The sequence below is a fragment of the Ricinus communis genome, chromosome 1 (genome assembly GCF_019578655.1).
Source record: "Ricinus communis isolate WT05 ecotype wild-type chromosome 1, ASM1957865v1, whole genome shotgun sequence".
In the NCBI taxonomy this organism is placed as follows: Eukaryota; Viridiplantae; Streptophyta; class Magnoliopsida; order Malpighiales; family Euphorbiaceae; genus Ricinus; species Ricinus communis.
In genome coordinates this window covers 1769995-1782992 of record NC_063256.1, presented here as the reverse complement: position 1 = coordinate 1782992, position 12998 = coordinate 1769995, and the positions used below count along the sequence as shown (strand labels likewise).

General features: G+C 36.6%; 2 protein-coding genes across 2 annotated transcripts; both read left to right on the top strand.

Annotated features, from left to right (window-relative positions):
- Positions 1-312: 312 nt before the first annotated feature.
- Positions 313-2168, top strand: LOC8261847 (LIM domain-containing protein PLIM2b). Its single transcript, XM_002511782.4, has 5 exons — positions 313-972; positions 1064-1163; positions 1270-1295; positions 1468-1560; positions 1678-2168. Exons 1-5 carry the CDS (start codon positions 838-840, stop codon positions 1954-1956), a joined length of 633 nt encoding a protein of 210 aa, XP_002511828.1. The 5' UTR covers positions 313-837; the 3' UTR covers positions 1957-2168.
- A 385-nt stretch (positions 2169-2553) lies between these two features.
- LOC8261846 (K(+) efflux antiporter 2, chloroplastic) lies at positions 2554-12836 on the top strand. Its single transcript, XM_015728958.3, has 21 exons — positions 2554-2839; positions 2995-4741; positions 5247-5418; positions 5510-5600; positions 5943-6079; positions 6178-6237; positions 6340-6459; positions 6866-6934; positions 7463-7528; positions 8244-8333; positions 8724-8828; positions 8916-9044; positions 9388-9597; positions 10009-10158; positions 10344-10397; positions 10503-10561; positions 11242-11308; positions 11382-11558; positions 11765-11821; positions 12080-12154; positions 12252-12836. The coding sequence occupies exons 2-21, from the start codon at positions 3084-3086 to the stop codon at positions 12363-12365; spliced, it is 3660 nt and encodes a 1219-aa protein (XP_015584444.2). The 5' UTR covers positions 2554-2839; positions 2995-3083; the 3' UTR covers positions 12366-12836.
- The last annotated feature ends 162 nt before the right edge of the window (positions 12837-12998 follow it).

Here is a 12998-nt window from a genome sequence, read left to right as displayed (position 1 = left end):
TGATAATTTATAGTACTAAATGATAAAAGCAGTCACTGAAGCAATAAATGAAAATATCTTTAAAACGATTGGTTAAGTGAGGTTTAAATTAAACTTTTCAGTCTAAAAATCTGCCAGTGTGCCCTACAATCTGAACTTTCTGCATTACAGTGGTGGGGAAGTTCCACCTTTGAAATGAAAATATTCAACACATTAACTATTCAAAAGCAAAAATAGTAAAAAACAAAAAAAAAAAGGGTAATTCATATAAAGATACATGGGATTTTGTTTGGCTTAATCTGAACTACTTGATGACATCCCTCATTACAAATAAACATATGGTTAGGCACACACCTAACTTAACAACCACCGGAAGTGAATAATTACAAAAGAGTTGGTTTTTCATTTTCCCTTGATCCAGAGTTGTCCCGTTCTACAATTCTGGCAAAATTTGTCTAGAAAAAGTCAGAGCACCAGACCTTCTTTTACTCCAATCCTATCGGATAACATCCACTTTTAGAGCATTAACATTCCAAATATTAACTCATAATATTGGGATCTCCAATCACGTGTCCATCTTATACCATCCACATTACAATTCATTTTACACCATCACAAGAAAAGGCAAATAAATCTGTTATATTCTCATGTAAACCAGTTTTTATTTTGACACAACAAAGACTTTGTCCAACCGACAACAAGTAATTACTGCTGCATTTTTTCTCTTGTCGTTGTTGTTGTTGTGGTTGTGGAACTTCCTGATCATCGGATGAACCCAGTATATATTTGTTTTCCCTGCCTCTTCTGAAATCTTTTCCAGGTTCTTAAAATCTTTTTAAAGCATAATCAAAATAAACGATGGCGTTCACTGGAACTCTTGACAAATGCAAGGCCTGTGACAAGACTGTTTATGTTGTTGATATGTTGTCTCTTGAAGGAGTTCCTTATCATAAATCTTGCTTCAAATGCAGCCATTGCAAAGGAACTCTTGTGGTATGTGCCTTTTCTTTTCCTCCTCCTCTTTCTCTAATCTTGGTGCTCCTTTTTAAGGGTGGTTAATAATGGATAACCTTGTGAATGGCAGATGAGCAACTACTCCTCCATGGACGGAGTCCTCTACTGCAAGACGCATTTTGAGCAACTCTTTAAGGAATCTGGCAATTTCAGCAAGAACTTTCAAGCAGGCAAGACCTTTTATTCCCTGTATAATGCCAATTTTCTTGCTGTAATATTTGGGTTCCATCTGTTCTTCCTCTGTTAACAACATGTGTTTATGCCATGTTCTTGCAGGCAAAACTGAGAAGCAGAATGACTCGGTACACTCATGGTCCCTTTAACTTAAATATCCTTCGGATGGATTTGGATGCCTGATAAAAGGGGAAAAAAGAAAAAATAATCTTATGGATGAAAAACTTTTGGGCATTCAAATGCATCCTTTATATTTATGTTCCATTACTGATAAAACAAGAATTCTGGCATTTGTTGCAGTCTAGGGCACCCCCCAGCAAAGTCTCTTCGTTGTTCTGTGGAACCCAAGACAAATGTTCTGCTTGTGGAAAAACAGTGTACCCTCTGGAGAAGGTTGGTTTTCAACTCTTAAATCTGAAGTAACATCTCCTTGCTCAATTCCATATTGGGTAAGGGTAACCAATTAAAGCAAAGTTATTTTCAAAAAATAACAATTGATTGATGATGTAGGTGACAATGGAAGGGGAATGTTTTCACAAGTCATGCTTCAGGTGTGCACATGGAGGCTGTCCACTTACACATTCATCCTATGCTGCTCTTGATGGAGTCCTCTACTGCAAGCATCATTTTGCCCAGCTTTTCATGGAGAAAGGGAGCTACACCCATGTCCTTCAGGCCGCTTCGCATAAGAGATCTACCTCCTCTACCACACCACCTCCTGAACTGGCTGAGCCAACAGAGGATGCATCAGCTCCTGCTGCCGAAGATAACTCAGAAGATCGCTCTTAAACCTATTGCTTAGCAGCATGCTATAATATAATGGTTTCTTGCATCATTACCTTTTTCATCAAGTTGTCTAAAGTTTGGTTTTTGTTGGCAGATGCAGCCATCATGTTGAATGATCATTTTTTGTCTAATTTCTTCACAAAATTTGTTCTTGAATTTTCCTTATGTGTGTTATTATTGATACAATATATTGAATTCCTGCACCATTTTTGCCACATGAGTTCTTCTTTCGCAAACAACAATACTATTTTCTTTCCATTTCCTGGTAGTCATGATTTTGGCAGGTATAAAAAATAAGGACTTCTCGTTGTTTTTTTCTTCTTAATTCATTGGATGACCAATTGCCATAATAAAGTTAAGAACAATAGATAATAACGACTTTTGGTCTTGTGATTGGGTGTATTTCTTTTCCGTGCAAATATTTCAGACTGGCAAAAAAACAAAAAGAATTTCCAATAGAATATCCATTTTTCAATCCAATTCCTGGAGTTTGAGAAGGGTGATATAGTCAATTCACACACAAAAAATCTACAATCCCATCTTACTCCAGCCCAGCCCAGCCCAGTTAACGGAAATCCATTTTCTCACTTACCAAACAGAGAAATTGAGAAGAAAGAAAATTTTGGATTTTGTCGTCATTTATTACATGCTTTCCCTTCCACTTGGCTTGGCTTGGCTCTCTACATCATTTCATTTCAGTTCCATAACAGAAAAAAGAAAAAAATAATAATATTTAAATAAATAAATAACGCACGTTGATCGTTGATTTATCATCACCTGTGTCATTTTCTGCCCTAACTACTACTACTCCCTTCTCATACTCCGCCATTAATTTTTTCCCTCTCTCTCTCTCTCTCTCTCTGTGTACCTTTGCTCCTCTTGATCGGTCAGTTCATTCTTTTATGTAAAATTAATTTAGATTATATTTATGTATGCATATAATTTTTGATTTTCAACAGTCAAAATTTGTTCAAATTTAGTCAAACATGCCTGCTTCTATCGCTATTTATTCTAAGATTTTTTTCCTCTTTGTTTCACCAGGTATTTGATTAAATGCCGATGAGAGTGTGTGACGTGTTTCTATAGATACTCCTTTTGGCATTTGCATTTGCATTGATTGATTGATAGATATGGATTTAGCCTGTAGTATCCAGCAACCTAATGCTTTTCACGGCAGTGAAGTAACGTGTTATAGGGTACCAGGCAGATTATACTCTAGCTCGAGATATAGAAGCTTTCGTTATAATGTTGTTGATCCAAGCATTGTTTTGAAAGATAGGTCCTCAAAGAAGAGAAGCAAAATATTAGCATATAATGGTTCTTGCTTGAATTCGAGTTTGGTATTTGGAAGAGGATTTCAGAGTCATTTATCATGTGCACATTCGAATATTAGCTCATTCTATTGTAGTTTGGGTGGTGGTTTTAATGTGTTGAAGGGAGCTAAGTTGCATTGTCAAGGTAATGATTCTTTAGCATATGTTAATGGAAATGATCGAATTGTTGAATTTGTTGAGGGTAGTGCTGAGAGCTCAAGAGTGGGGTCGGAGGATGGTGTGGAGTTGATTCGTTTGGGAGAGAACGAAGGAGAACAAAAGGAAGTGGTGGCGGAGGCATCTAGTTTGGATGAGTTAAAGGAATTGTTACAGAAGGCATTGAGAGAATTAGAGATTGCAAGGCTTAATAGTACTATGTTCGAGGAAAAGGCTCAAAGAATTTCAGAAACTGCTATAGCCTTAAAGGACGAGGCAGCAAATGCTTGGGACAATGTTAATTCAACTCTTGACACGATTCAAGGGGTTGTGAATGAGGAGGCTGTTGCCAAAGAAGCCATTCAAAATGCAACAATGGCCCTTTCGTTGGCCGAGGCCAGGCTTAGGGTGGCAGTAGAATCTATTGACAGTGCAAAAGGAGAGACTGATTCCCCACATGGTTCTGGAGTGAGTGATGTGGTAAAAGATATTAGGAAAGAGGATGAAGCACTTTCTGATGCTCAGGATGAAATTATAGAGTGCCAAATGAATCTCGGAAACTGTGAGGCAGAGCTAAGGCGTTTGCAAAGTAAAAAAGAAGAATTGCAGAAGGAGGTGGACAGGTTGAATGAGGTTGCTGAGAAAGCACAGATGGATGCTTTAAAAGCTGAAGAGGATGTTGCAAATGTTATGCTCTTAGCAGAGCAAGCAGTTGCTTTTGAACTCGAGGCTACTCAACGGGTAAATGATGCAGAGATTGCATTACAGAGAGCAGAGAAGCTTCTCTCTAGCTCTTCTGTTGATAAGGAAACCACCCAGGGGTATGTATCTGGCGATGAGGCTGTTCGTGAAGAGGAGAAATGGAGTGAAGGAAGGACTGCTGATGATGAAAAGGAAAGAGATGCGTCTATTGATGCTGATCTTTTAGTTGGTGAGCCTTCAATAGATGGATTATTGGATAAAGCCAGCCAGAGTTCTAAAGAGTTATATCACTCAGATGATTCTAGTGATTGTGAGAATGGAAAACTGAATTTGGACTCTCTTAAGGAAGTTGAAGTAGAAGCAGAAAAGTCAAAGAGTGGGGTTCAACCTAAAAAGCAGGAAATGCAAAAGGATATTACTAGAGAGAGTTCAGCTTCACCTACTAATTCTCCAAAGGCATTGTTGAAGAAATCTTCGCGATTCTTTTCTGCGTCTTTTTTCTCTTTCACTGTAGATGGGACGGAGCTCACGCCAGCATCAGTTTTCCAAGGTCTTATACAGTCAGCAAAACAGCAAATGCCTAAGTTGATTCTTGGGCTAGTGTTGTTTGGGGCAGGGTATGTATTAAAATTTTGTTATAGTCCTTATTGGCACTAACAGTTAGGAAGTATTCTGTTGAGGATATCTCATGTATTTTGTGTGTGCATCACGTGGTGAGTTTGTGCTGCATGAACCATCAAATAGGCTAACATTTCTCATATTTCTGTATAAATGCCTTGCATAATCTTGTATGTTTAAGATACTTAAGAATATGTTAAACATGACAACTTGATGAAGTTTCTGAGTTTCCAAACCAGACTTCTTCATTCCATAATTGTGCATCAGCATGATTATTCTTAAATACCTTGGAAATGTGATTTTATATTGATGCCTAGAAATCTATATAATATTTCACATTCGTAAGCTAAATTGCTGCTTGGTTTTGGTAATCCAGATGGCTCTAAAGTGCTAATTTAATAAGTTCATGTTTTATCTGCTTCTGTTACTGGATTTTTGCACCTAGTATAGAGGTGGCATTTTTTTATTTTATTTCATATCAGAATAACTGCGAATTGCATGCAGGGTTGCCTTTTACTCTAATCGAGCTGAAAGGAGTACTCAGATGCTTCAACAAACAGATGTTGTCACCACCAGCATTGAAGAAGTTTCCTCAAATGCCAAGCCTCTGATTCGACACATACAGAAGCTCCCTAAGAGAATAAAGAAGCTACTTGCAATGCTTCCTCATCAAGAGGCATATTTTCCTTTCACCTTGTTTTGGGTTTTTGGAATTATAAGCACGAGATTTGGATTAATTCCTTATCTGATTGTTCCATTGTTAACAGATGAATGAGGAGGAGGCATCTCTCTTTGATGTGCTGTGGTTACTGCTTGCTAGTGTTATATTTGTTCCCATATTTCAGAAAATTCCTGGAGGTGACTTATCTGCAGTCTTCAATTTAACTTCTGCTTGGTCCATCTTTTAAATGCTTTTGGGAATATCTTTGCAGAATAGCTTACTTTGATTTTTGGTTCATTAATATTTCAGTGGGCTTAGTAGATCATTCTTTTAACTTTTGTTTCACTTTCCTGCTGTGTGCTCTATTATTCTTTTGTGAAAGGATGCAAATTGTAGTTGATCACTTTATGCTCTTGAAATATTGTTCGTTGCCTTTTAACCGTCAATCATTACATATATGCCAGTGTGACCTTTCCCAAGAATGCACTTCAAATTATATAATTTTGTTTCACTCATTGTCTTTGTATGTGCAATTTTAGGTAGTCCTGTCCTTGGATACTTGGCTGCTGGCATTTTGATTGGCCCCTATGGTCTCTCTATTATTCGTCATGTGCATGGGACAAAGGCAATAGCTGAATTTGGAGTTGTTTTCTTGTTATTTAATATTGGCTTGGAGGTGGAGTTTCTTTATGAAATTTTGTGCCTTGAATTTAGTCTTCATAAGGATTAGAAGAAAGAAAAATCAATAATGATGCTATCTTCCAATTTTTGTAGCTCTCTGTTGAAAGGCTTAGTTCCATGAAGAAATATGTTTTTGGATTAGGCACTGCTCAGGTACTCTGCGATTTCTTTCATAGTTGTCATTGGTCAGACCTGCTTCTACGTGCTATTTCTATATTCATTTATTAACTTTGATCCTTATCATTCACCATACAGGTCTTGGTGACAGCGGTGGCAGTTGGCTTGGGTTCTCATTTTGTGTCTGGGTTGCCTGGCCCTGCTGCGATAGTCGTTGGGAATGGGCTTGCATTGTCGTCCACCGCTGTTGTCCTGCAGGTAGCAGATTTATGCAGATTGTATTTAAATTCCTGAATTGCAACTTCTTCAAATTAATGTTTCTAGCTTAAGGAGAGAAGGATGGAGTGAACAAATTAATAAAAGAATTACATTCTGAGTCAAAGAAGAGCTTCTGGAACCAAAATGTTTGGGAAGTTTACATGATTGAGTATCCATAAAAGTGTAATGTATCCCAGGAACTTGTCCCTATTTAATTGATATCTAATATTTTGCAGATCCAAAATATTAGTGCATTGATTGTTTTTGTGGAAGTCTTCGTAAATAATTAAATTCACGTGTTTATGTAATCTCCAAATTTACAAGCCTATTGTTCAAGATCGCAAAAGCCTACTCTCTAACATTCTTTTGTTGGATAAGAGACTAATATCGAGGGTATATTTTTCAGGTGTTGCAGGAGCGAGGGGAGAGCACATCACGCCATGGGCGTGCTACATTCTCCGTCTTACTATTCCAGGTTACTCTATAATTTTAGGGAAAAAAAGAAAAAGAAATTATGTTCTGGTGGCACATGCTCACAATAATGATGTTATGCTCAGGGATAGCGTTCTTGTATGCATTCAAGTTACTCAACTGAGCGCCATTTGTATCCTTGACTTTTGTGATTTTTTCTGTGCCCTAGTTGAATGTGTATCCTCATGGTATTTGAGGATGAAAAAAAAATCTAGTCCTGCTAACTATGGTGAGCATATAATCATATCAGCAGAATTTCTCCGCATGCATTATTCAAGTATAATATCTGTCAAGTACCAAGTACATAACAAGTGTATTTGCTTCATATCTTTGTTTTCAAATAAAGTTTAGACGGTGTAATTCTGTTAATCACATTAGTTCAAGTTGCATGAGTGTACTCACAGGTTTTTCATCCTTTGTATTGTCATTACTTTAAGCTTCTCTTTGAATCCTTAGTCATTTCATATTGTCTTGTTTTTCTAATTTTTCCTTTTTCTTTGATTTTAATTCTTCTCTTCTCTTTTCTTTCCAGGATTTGGCTGTTGTAGTCTTGCTAATCCTCATACCTCTTATTTCACCAAATTCATCCAAAGGAGGGGTAGTTTTCTATACTATGAAGGACTTTATTTTCTTATAAATATTAAGAACGTATTGTGTTTTTGATGGTATAATATGGTCATACTTAGTGATTTCTCATAGGCAACCTCATCTCTTCACTCAATGCTATTGTTTGATTCATTTCACTGATGGTTTAATATGACATGAATCTTTTGTCTTTGTATGTAGACCTACTTCATATTTCAAAGTGAGGTCATTTCCTTGAACATCTTGATAATTATGTATAAAATGAAAATATGGATGACCTAAACCCATAATAGTGAATAAACTGAGTTACTTTGGGTAAGCAGGTACCACAGTGGTCCCAATGGAATGGATATGAAATTAACTGTTTTCCATTTTCTTTTTCTTTTTCTATTTTACACTTCTTTTTTCAGGTTGTCAAAGAGTCAAAGTCCCACAATTTTTACTTTGCATATTTGTCTCTCTTTGAGAACTCTATATTATGCGGGATATTTTAAAAAGTGAATGCGGGATTCATATGCAACCTATAATACCTTAATTCTTTTTCAATCGCATCTTGCATTGAAAAATAACACTAAAATGCAAGATTCATGCTTTGCTTTTGGTAGATTATTTCACGGGATTTTTCGTTGCTTTGAGGCTCATTTGATTGTAGATTATTTATGGTTTTGTGATATCATTATTCTTAATGCTGGTGCCAATGTTAGTATTATAACCTGCTGCTTTCTCAGGTTGGATTTCAAGCTATTGCTGAAGCTCTTGGGCTGGCTGCTGTTAAAGCAGCACTTGCCATTACTGCTATAATTGCTGGTGGACGCTTGGTAAGTCTGTTACTTAATTGGGTCATGACTTTTACGTGGTTGAAGTGCATTTGAACCTTTAGCTTAATTAAATTTATCACCCAGTTAAGTGATGCCCAGTACTAAGCACTCTGTGGCTGAAGATGTATATCTTATGCTTAAGATCATTTCAGTTGATTTATTATCAGTTAGCGTCTTTATGTTTAGGCTTTTTTTTTTTTTAAGTGTCACATAGGTCTGATTCTCTAATCATGTCCATTGAACTTACAACTGACCAATGAGATATGTCGGCTATGTCTTCAATGTCTCTTTATAAGGACTTTCTCCATACTTTCTGCCTCATTCTTCATTATTATGTAACGGAAATGCATCCTGTGCTTACTTTTACACGCCTTCATGTTGTTTCTTCAGCTGCTTCGACCAATTTACAAACAAATTGCAGAAAATCAAAATGCAGAGATATTCTCGGCTAATACACTTCTTGTTATTCTGGGGACTAGTCTCCTCACAGCCAGGGTATCATAATCAATCTTTTAAATGATTGAAACGTAATTATTCTACAGTAAATAAACATGGGTTTTTTTAATCTTATTTCTAAAACAGGCTGGACTTTCCATGGCATTGGGGGCATTTCTGGCTGGTTTGCTCCTCGCAGAAACTGAATTTTCATTACAGGTCGAATCAGATATTGCGCCATATCGTGGCCTTCTATTGGGTCTCTTCTTCATGACGGTAGATTCTCGTTACTTGAGTTTTATGTTAGGATGTGTTGTGTGTATATCTTTATGTTTACTGCTTGTAAATCTTGGTTTAGTTCTTTTAAAAAGCCAGTTCGTGTGCTCTTTTATTTTATGAGCACTATGTGCAATTTTATCATGTATCCTTGCTTTATTACTGTAGCTATTGAGTGAGCTGTGCAATGGTATTTTCTAACAATTTTACTTTAGAAGGACTAGCTATTATATTTCTGATGAGAATGCTGATATTATTTAAGTGATTAAATATGATTTAGCTTATTTGATAAAAAGGATTTCCAGCATTAGCAGTTAACAAGAATTCTTCTGGGCATTCTCAGGTTGGAATGTCTATTGATCCAAAGCTTCTTATTTCAAACTTCCCAGTCATTATGGGGACACTGGGACTCTTAATTGGTGGCAAGACTCTGTTGGTTGCTTTAGTTGGTAGACTTTTTGGTATTTCAATCATATCTGCAATAAGGGTTGGTCTTCTTCTTGCCCCCGGTGGAGAGTTTGCATTCGTGGCTTTTGGTGAAGCTGTTAATCAGGTTCTTTTTCCTTCTAACTACATTTTTTCCCATTAAAATATTTAACTATGTTGCATGTTCTAGGTGTTCATAGACAGTAAATGCAACATGGTTGTTATACTGTTTAATTTACTTGTTAACCCAGTTCTGATTTGCATATATGCTTCGGCGCTTAAATATCTCTTGAGTCTTTGCTGTTCTCTTAAAATTCAAAATACTTTTGTTCATAGTCAGAGGTGTTAGAATAGTTTATTTCCTCAAGAAGTCTAGGTCATGTAGTTTGAAAAAGTAAAATGTCAGGAAAATTCATGATGCTGTACTGGGTATTGGAAGATGGAAATCTGGGTTTTCAGTTCTCATAATTTTCAAAAGCAAGTATTGAATTTGAAATAGCTTATTGCCTATATGATTAGTGCTTAATGGAATACTCAGGGCATAATGTCTCCTCAACTGTCATCTTTGTTGTTTCTTGTGGTGGGGATCTCAATGGCTCTCACACCTTGGCTAGCTGCTGGAGGTCAGTTAATTGCCTCACGGTTTGAGCAGCATGATGTACGAAGTCTGTTACCAGTTGAGAGTGAGGTAAGATGCCTTACATTAGAGCCTATGGCCACTGTAACTTCTACTTCCTGAATTTGCTGCAACATATATAGCTATCATTCTTGCCAGGTCATGGGAGAGTATAATGTTATAAATCTTTGGTTGATGTTGTAATCTTACCACCACATTCACTAATCAATTTTCTCTTGGCTTGATTGCATTTGCAGACAGATGATTTACAGGATCATATTATTATTTGTGGATTTGGACGCGTTGGCCAGGTCGTGACATAATTAGTAGCATAGTCTTCTGAATTCATAAATGGATAAAATTCTAATAGTTGAAAAGCATACATGTGTTTATATCATTTGTTCTGTTGTTGCCAGATTATTGCACAGCTTCTCTCGGAACGACTGATTCCATTCGTTGCTCTTGATGTGAGGAGGTAAGCCAAGGATCTGAAGAAGGCTACTATTGCATTTTCTGATTTTCATTCTTGCAGATGTGTATGCATGTTAGTTCTACATGTTGATGTGCTATTGCTTGTATTTCTTCACTGTGTTTTATGTTTTCCTCCGAAGTATAATTTTGCTTCTTTCAAATGATTGCATCTTTATACAAAAACTTCAATCATAATCTAAAAAAGTCTTAGGTGGTTTTGAGTAAGCCTGTACCCAGTTATGCTCCCTTCAAACTGGAGTCCTGGAATATAATATTTGGACTCTCCTACTAGAAGCATTTTTGCATGAATTGGCTGCGCCGAATTCACACACTTGGTCTTGCAAGCCCTGAAGTCTTTTCAGTGTTCAAGCAATTGTTACTCCCTACTTTTGGAGCCTGCATCCAGACTACCTCGCTGGAAATGGAGTAATAGTTAAAAGAAATGAAGAAATTGTACTAACCATCTTTGTGAGGCTGATTGCCTTAATGATTTACATCATCATGTTAGGGAAAGGTAGCCATCTTTAAAGAGAAAAAGGACAAAAGAAGGCAAAAAAAGGCAGCAACTAGTATTATTCACCTGTTTGGTACCATAGTAATGACTATAAGACTGGCATATTAAGGAATTAGAGGATTTATGTTTTAAATTCGTGTGTAGCTACTTGAAATCTTGGATCTTTTCAGTGATAGAGTGGCAGTTGGGCGTGCCCTTGACCTTCCGGTGTTTTTTGGAGATGCTGGTAGTCGAGAGGTAAAGCTAAATACATTATGAGTATACTTGTATGCTGGTCTAGTGCTTGACGCATTTTATGTTGTGTGGCTAGGTCCTTCATAAAGTTGGTGCTGAAAGAGCATGTGCTGCAGCAATAACTTTGGATACTCCTGGTGCAAATTATAGAACTGTTTGGGCACTGAGCAAGTATTTTCCAAATGTGAAGACCTTTGTCCGTGCTCATGATGTTGACCATGGCCTTAATTTGGAAAAGGCAGGGGCTACAGCGGTAATATTCTAATCACTCTTTTATCAACTTTGTTTCTTTAATGAAAGATTATGTTGTACGTTACCAAAATTCTCGCATTATTAATGCAATATTTGCAAGTACAAAATGATAGCCAATTGGAGTAACTTATGTAGGTTATATTTATCCTTCTGTATATCTGCCAGTTACTTGACAATTGTCTGATGTTGAAAGAAAATATTTTACAGGTTGTCCCTGAAACATTAGAGCCAAGTTTACAGTTGGCAGCTGCTGTTCTTGCACAGGTAAAAGAAAATGATATTACTAAGTTGTGTCAAGCTCATGGGGATATGTCCTTCATTACGAGCTTTATTTTTAACTACCAATCTCACATGAATTTCTAAGATGGAACAGTCCTAAAACGATCATATGGGGATCTAATTAATCACCCAGGCGCTATAAAAATCTGGCTTTTGTATACACTAAATTAACATGTTTGACAGACTAATGCTAATTGTCAAGTTTTTTTTTTCTTGATTTGTATATCTGCCTTTTCTGTATAGGCTAAACTGCCCACGTCGGAGATTGCATCAACTATAAATGAATTTAGGTCCCGCCACTTGTCTGAGCTTACAGAGGTACTTGCTGCTCTCGTATTTTTAGTGCTCACAATTTCATTCATCTGCAATATTCAAGTGTAAATTGAAGTAGTTAACTTGCTCTTTACTTGTGCAGCTATGCGAAGCTAGCGGAAGTTCTCTTGGTTATGGGTTTTCTCGCAAACCCAAAGCTCAGCTTTCTGACCCTTCAGATGAAAACCAAGTCACTGAAGGAACTCTAGCAATATGAAAATTGCCTAAACCCGTTAAAAGAAAAAAAAAAAAAAGGAAAAAGGAAACAAGAAAATCATTATTATGAGAAAATGTATAGTGCAATTACATGTTTCATTGCCATAATTGTACAGAAAATATACTGAAAGAGGCAATAACCACTCTATTGATCGAAGTTTTCGTTCGATAAAATTTTGATAAGACCTTTGATGAAAAGGTGCGGAGGTGGATACTTTCTGTTGTCTCTATTGGACTCTGTTTAATGAGAAGACACTGCAAAAACAGCCCGCTCCCTGGAATCTTGGAGTTCTCCAACATTGTTCGATCTGTTCAAATTTCTTTCGATTTGTAATTCCTGCTATCCCCATCACTTGCGATTGTATTTGAATGTCCGGAGAAACTTGACAACTCCAGAGTTTGAAATTTTGTGCTAGATGTTCATACTAACCCTACTATACGTTTCCATTGTATAATGAGAATATTTGTGGTACTGGCTTTCCTGTTTTCTCTTTCGCCTTTAATTTGGATAGGTATGTCACTGCCTTGCCTACAAATGTCAATGTAGATTATTGTTTTTTAATTAATAATACAAAATATACTTTCAGAATATATATAATTTAAGGAGACATACGTTAGTGTTATTTATTTTATA